The sequence below is a fragment of the Mustela nigripes genome, chromosome 10 (genome assembly GCF_022355385.1).
Source record: "Mustela nigripes isolate SB6536 chromosome 10, MUSNIG.SB6536, whole genome shotgun sequence".
Classification (NCBI taxonomy): Eukaryota; Metazoa; Chordata; class Mammalia; order Carnivora; family Mustelidae; genus Mustela; species Mustela nigripes.
The window spans coordinates 64,920,267-64,926,616 of record NC_081566.1 but is presented as its reverse complement, the minus strand read 5'-3'; the positions used below and the strand labels follow the sequence as shown (position 1 = coordinate 64,926,616).

General features: G+C 67.0%; 1 protein-coding gene across 5 annotated transcripts; it reads right to left on the bottom strand.

Annotated features, from left to right (window-relative positions):
- Positions 1–1,053: 1,053 nt before the first annotated feature.
- ETV3L (ETS variant transcription factor 3 like) lies at positions 1,054–6,108 on the bottom strand. Of its 5 annotated transcripts, none has more exons than XM_059413599.1 (6): positions 6,024–6,108; positions 5,594–5,713; positions 5,253–5,490; positions 4,903–5,092; positions 4,435–4,555; positions 1,054–2,065 (listed from the first exon to the last, which is right to left on the bottom strand). In XM_059413599.1, exons 2-6 carry the CDS (start codon positions 5,652–5,654, stop codon positions 1,587–1,589), a joined length of 1,089 nt encoding a protein of 362 aa, XP_059269582.1. In that variant the 5' UTR covers positions 5,655–5,713; positions 6,024–6,108; the 3' UTR covers positions 1,054–1,586. The 5 variants fall into 5 exon arrangements, with proteins under 5 accessions (XP_059269582.1, XP_059269585.1, XP_059269583.1 ...); XM_059413602.1 differs by having other exon boundaries at positions 5,594–5,716; positions 6,024–6,105; XM_059413600.1 differs by lacking the exon at positions 6,024–6,108 and adding an exon at positions 5,940–6,023.
- Between the last annotated feature and the right edge of the window lie 242 nt (positions 6,109–6,350).

Below are 6,350 nucleotides of genomic sequence, written 5' to 3'. Positions count from 1 at the left end.
CCCCAAAGGGAACTTTTGGATACTGGCAAACACTGCTCATTCCCTGAAAGGCAGTGGTCACAGAAGGGGTGGGTAGGGCAGAGGGCACATGGGGGTCCCTGGTACGGGACCCTGTCCGTGGGGTTGGCTCTCCAAGCAGCGCCCAGGCCCCCTGACAGTGCGAGCCAGTTCCTGGGGCCGGAGGGACACCACCAGCTCTTTGTCTCCCAGACTGGGCAGGGGGAGGGGACGCCCTGGCCTGGGGGCTCCTCCCTCCCATAGGGCCGGGGCTAGGCCTGCAGCTTGAGGAGCCATCGAGAAGCAGCTCTTGACATCTCCTGGGGGGAAGACCTGCTGTGGGGGGAGGCAGAGGCGGTGCTCTGGCCGTGTCCAGCCTGCAGGCCCAGCGGCTGCGCTCTGGCTCATCTCAGTCTCTCTGCGCGGTGAGGGCCTGACCCTGAGCTACTCGGGGCCTCTCCCTCCCCACACATCGGCCACAGAGAGGGACAGGGCGGCAGCAGAAAGCAAGGCGCACACTCACTCCTGGATGAGGGACCAGGACCCCCTGTGCCCCCTTGGGGAGACGAGAACCTGGCGTGGGCGGCCGAGAGACAGGGGGGCGTCTGGTTCGCTTGCCTTGGCTCCGGGAACATTCTGCCCCCAGCTTTGCCCTCACACAGCAGGAGCCCCTCAGGCGTGACCCCCTCCCCTAGCCACCCAGGCTTCTATCAGCTCCGTGTGTCATTCTGAGGCCCCGGGGAGAGAGGAGGGGACCCTGCCAAGGCCCTCCATCACCCCACCCCCTTCGAATGTGCTCGGAGGTCACGCAGGGACCCGAGGGTGCTTCTGGGAAGGCCCTGCTCTCTCCGCTCGGGGTCTGTCCTGTCTGTGCCTGGTCTCCCACGTGGCTGGGGAGGGGCGCTCCTCACCAGGCTTCCGTCAGCCTCTCCCTCTGTGGAGGGGATGGCGGCCCCTCTCTCCACCCCTCGCCCCCTCCCACAGGAACCTTGGGTGGTGTGTAGCCCTGCGCCAGGTCAGGGCCGCCGGAGTGGGGTGGGGACGCGGCAGGGGTGGTCGGCCAAGAGGGCAGGTGGCCAAGGGCGTTTTATTCACGGTCTGCTGGGCAGAATTACAGAATCCATGAGGCCAGTCCCTCCCTGCCCCAGGCCCTTGGGGCTGAGGAGTTGGGGGGGGGGGTGGCGACAGAAGGAAGTGTCTGCGTGGACAGGAGCTCCCAGGGCTGGTGGAGGAGTGTGAGGAGGGCGGGGCAGAGACTGGGAGCGGGGCCTGGAGGCGGGGCCTGGGCCCTAACACTCAGGGCATGCTGACCCCTGACCCCCCAACCCAGACACCCACTTTCTCCCTCGTGTGGGCAGCTGGGGGGCTGGGCCCGTGGAAGGAAGTGGAGATGAAGACTGTCTCCGTAATCTGATTGACAACGGGGTGGGAAAGGGGGGCCTTGCCTCAATCTTCCTCACCCCTGCAATGCTCCCCACCTCCGTTTGTCCAGCTCCACCCCTTCAAAGCTGGGCCGGGCAAAGCCAGAAAGGAAGCAGACGAGAGGAGGGATGGAGTTGGGGGACCCCCACCCCCTCTCTCTTCCCCACCTAGGGAGGGTCCAAGGGCCACACTGCCTTGAAGTTCTCCAGCCGGGGGGACACAAGGCTTTTGTCCCCAGTTTGGGGTCTGAGAATGTCCGAGGAGAAGCCCTCCCTGGGATCCGGGCGTCTCTTTGCACCCATCATGGGATAGGGCTTCACCTCCAGGCCCTGGGGCCTCAGCGACAAGAGCCGGAGCCTCTCACCACCCCCCTGTCCCAGCCCAGCCAACAGGGGGAGTCCCGGAAACGGGCGGGTCCCTATGGGGCCCCTGGGCCCTGGGAGCAGGGTGTCTGGCTTGGGGGCCCCTGGGAACGGCTGCTCCGGGGGGACAGGAGGCAGGAAGGGCCCTGAGAGGTGGGTCCAGTCGGCAGGGAGGGAGGGTGGCGGGGGAGGGGCGAAGGACGCCAGACTGGGCGGCGGGTCCTGGAGGCTCCCCAGGAGGCAGCCAGGGCCGAGCTGGCAGGGGCCCGGGAGAGAGCCAAGGCCTGGAGAGAGAGGGAGAGGGGCAGAGGTCAGGCGGGCCCCCCCCCTGCTTCTCCACCCACTTCCCTCTCCTCTTCCTGGAAACTTCCTCTCCCCATTGTGCACCTTCCTGTCTTCTTCGCTTGGAGTCTGTTTCCTGGGGGCAGCCTGGGTGCGCCCTTCCTGGCCCCCGTCCTCTCCCGGGGGCCCCCGGTAGACTGCGGCACTTGTGCTGTTACCTCCTGTAGGTCTGTGTCCCCGGCCCAGCCCAGAGGGGACAGGCCTGCTGCGCTTTCCCTGGACCCAGCCCCACCGGGCGCTTAGGAGCTCAGTGCCCGTGTGTGCGACGACTTGGATGAAGACGTCCTTTGCCGCATCTCCGTGAATCTTGTCCTCACTCTGTCTGGCCTGCAGCAAAGGCCTGGGGCTCTAGCGCCGGGCCCTGGGCTTCTCTGGCTGCCTCTGCTCCCCCAGGAGCCTCCTCCCCGCCGCCCTCACACCCCCCTGCCCTCCTGCTCTGCGGGCATCCTGCAGTGGGGTGCCCAGGCCTGGCCCGGGACTCGGGGTGACTAGCAGAACCTCACACCACTGTCTGTTTCCAAAGGCCCGACTCCAATCCCTCAGGTCCCTCCTTAGCAAGGCCACATCCTTTAACCGCAGAGCAGGGTGAGCGCAGCGGTGGGGCTGGACTTTAAAAAAACTGGAAAAGCACATCAGTGACGCCGTCACACACCGGACAGACTGGAAAGGAGCACTCTTTCTGAAGTCGGGGCTCTGAAGCGAAGAATAGGACATGGTCCTGCGTGGGGCAGGGGTGCCCCTCCCTGGGTCCCCGGGGTTACCATCCTCGAGGTCCCCGGGTCTCCTGAGGCCGAGGCTGTGTCGGCCCTGGGCGGGAGGCTGAGTCACGGGAGGCTGAGTCGGCACAGAGGAGCCGGTTCTGACCGAGCTGCCCCTGCCTCACTTCCCGGCGCCTGCTGCCCCTGCCTCCGAATCCTGACCGCTCTTCCTCCCTGAAGCAGCATCCTGCTGGTGAGGGGCGGCTCTAGCCTTCTGGAATCCCAGTCCAGAAGTGGGCCCGGGGCTGCTCTCCCCTCCTGGGGACCTAAGCCAGGCAGGGCACGTGTGGGTGCCCGCAGAGGGCAGGGAGGAGCACGAAGCTCCCTCCAAGCTGGGGCTCGCCAGGGACACCATCTCCCCCTCACGGTTTCCCAAAGAGAAAGCTGTGTGCCCGAGGCATTCCCGGAGCCGGGGGGCTGGGAGGGGGTAGGGGTGGGGAGTAAGGTGGTGTGGAAGAACAGGGGTGCCGTGCGGCCTCCGTCTGGCTCCAGGGGCAGGCGGGTGGCCGTGCGAGTCCCGGCATGCCCTGGGCGGAACACACCTACAGCCTCAGCGGCACTCCGGGGCCCAGAGCCAGGCCCTTCGGGGCGCCCAGCTACCTACGCTGCAGGTAGGGCGAAGGCCAAGGGTCGACCCCCATGAAATTGCTGGGAGAGAAGGAGCAGCAGGTCTGGGACCTCTGTATGGAGCTCGGGCTACTGGAGGGTCCCTGGGAACTTCCTCACAGAGAGAATCACCTCCCTGTTTACAGCCCTGGGAGAGCTGGCCTCTGCCTCCATTTCCACGGTCTCCCCCAGCCGCGCTGGCCTTTCCCAGAACCTCTTTCCTGCCCCAGGGCCTTTGCAGGTACCGTTCTCTCTGCTTGCCATGCTCTCCTCCCTCTCTCTCCTGTTGGCTCTCCTTCTCCACCTGGTACGGGTGGCTGGGTTCCGGCCCCATCATCCTCTGCCCAAGCGACCCTCCCCAGCCGACCAGCACCAGACACACGCCTCTTGGAACCCCAGCTCTGCATAGACCCCAAGTCATCTTTCTGAGATAAAAATCTCATCAGGCCTCTCCCCCCTGAGGGCCTCCCACCCATGGGTTCAGTCCCACCCATCAGCGTGGCTCTGAGTCCTCCGTGCCCGGACACCTGCTGCTTGGCCAGCTTCCTCTGCCCCGCCCCTTTGCCCCCATGCCCTCCGCATCCCTTGTCTCCAAGCATGGCAGCCCCCCCGGGGCGCTTCAGCTTTGCTGCATCTGCTCTCCGCTGTCCCAAAGCTACTCCCTCTGCCGGGGCCGGGGCACCTCCTGCACCTGCTTCGCCAGCCCAGGGGTCGCTCTCCTGCAGGACGCCCGCCCCTCCTCTGCATTCCGGGAGTTCCTGGCTCTTCCCTGAGTCTCGGCCCAGTCACCGACCTTCCAAACCCGCACACTGGGGGAGTAGCAGGGCTGGGGTTGCGGAAGGGTGAATGGGTGTAGAACTCCTTGTCTCAGCCTCCCACTGTGCGCTGGGCCGGGGGGTCCCTCCACCCCTCCCCGCTCTGCTTCCCGTCCCTGCCCCAGCACTCACGGGGGGCACCGCTGCTGCTCCCCTTCTTGTCCTCAGTGGCCTCTGGCAGCCCGTGGGGGGTCTGGTGTCCAGCCAGCTGCTCAGCCGTGGCCCGCTGGGCAAGCAGCAGGCTATGCAGGAGCTGGGGCAGGGGTGAGAAGCGGTGGTGGGGTGGGACGGGCTGGGCCGGCCTGCGCTCCCCAGTTCACACGGCGCCCAGAGCCACTTGCTAGCACAATGGAGTGTTCTCAGGATGGTTGTTAAACGGTCACTGCCCACATGCCTGGGGGCCTCCCCTGGCACCCACCACGGGAGGACTGACGCCTGGCAAGGAAGGAGGCGCCCTCACTCCCAGGTGTGTGCTGCGCTGTGAGCCACGCAGGGGTGAGTCACGGCGCCGCTCCTGCCCTTGGGCGCTCAGGGACTACAAGGCAGGGGGAGGGCAGGGGGTCTCCTGGGTGGAAGGGCCCGGGCTGTGGGGGCACCTACCTCGCTGGGCAGGCCCGTGGGCAGCAGGGCTGGCCGGATGAGGGCGGGGGCCCCCAGCAGCACTTGGGGGGCAGGCGGAGCCCACAGCTCCCACAGAGGGCAGCTGACCACGATCAGCCTGCTGAAGTTGAACTTGTACGTGAACCGTTTGCCTTTGGTCTTGTGCAGGATCCTCTTATTGTAGTAGTATCTGCAGGGTCGGAGGTGGAGGGTGCGGGCTTAGCCCAGGGCCAGTAAGCCCAGGGCCAGGGAGCCAAGCCCCAGCCAGGGGGGCGGGGGGGGGGTGGTGGTGGTGACAGGGACCCTGACCTCTGACCCCTCGGCTCCGCCCCTGCTCGTCCCCCCCTCACCGGAGGGCCCGGCTCAGCTTGTCGTAGTTCATCTGGGGCTTGCACTTCCTGCGGCCCCAGAGGCGGGCCACCTCGTTGGGGTCCTTGATGACGAACTCCCCGTACTCTCCCTGCTGCCAGGCGATGACATGGCGGAACTCCTCCTTCTGCAGCAGCTCCAGGATGAAGTGCCACAGCTGGATCTGCCGGGAGCCCGGGGACGACTCGGTCTTGTAGGCCCAGTCCGGGAAGGCCACGCCTGGGGGCAGGGGTGTGAGTGCCACCCGGCTGCTCGCTCGGAGGCCCCCCGGCCGCCCCCTGCCCCTGCTGCGAAGGGCCTGGGGGACTTGGTGGAGGCTCACCTGAGATCCAGGGGCTGCCCGGGCCGGCAGGGGCGCCCTCGACGGTGCAGCTGCACTGCATGGTCCTCCGGGGGGGGGGGGGGCGGCGAGGGCCGCGTCTGGGCCTGGTGGGAGGCGGTGCTGCTGAGGCGGGAGGCGAAGGAAGAAGGTAAGAGAAGCGGGGAGACGCGAGGGGAGACTGAGGCGGGAGACTGAGGCGGGACCCTGGGGCGGCCGCCGGCAGGAAGCTCCCCCCACCATCCCGAGGGCCAGGCCAGCCTCCTCCGGCCCGGATTGGGGCTGAGCCACCTACAGGTGGGTCCCAGCCCCTGCCCCTGCGGGGGGCTGCACCCAGGACAGGACTCACGGGATCGGAGGTTTCCCCAAGAGAAGACAGGAGAAAATGTAATTAATCGGAGGGTCCTGGTCAGCCTTGAGGAGATCCGCAAACCTGTAGCTCTGTGGCCCGGGAAGGTGGTCGCGAGTCGGGGGACCTGGGATTGTGCTTTTCTCAGCGGGGGTCTGCCGCGCGGGCCCAGGCCTGGCAGGCTGGGGCTTTTCCAGAAGTGGCCGGCAAGGGCATCCACGGGAGGCAAAGAAGAAGTTATCCACGGTGTTCCGTATCTGTCTTCCCCTCAGAGTGGGAGCTCGAAGGCGTCAGGAATCCTCGCCGTCTGGTTCACGGCCGGCCGGCTCCCCAGGGGCCTGCCCGGCACCGGCCTCCGACCCGCAAGTGCTCAGTCAGTGTCCACTGAATTACCGAACCCCGGGCCCTTGG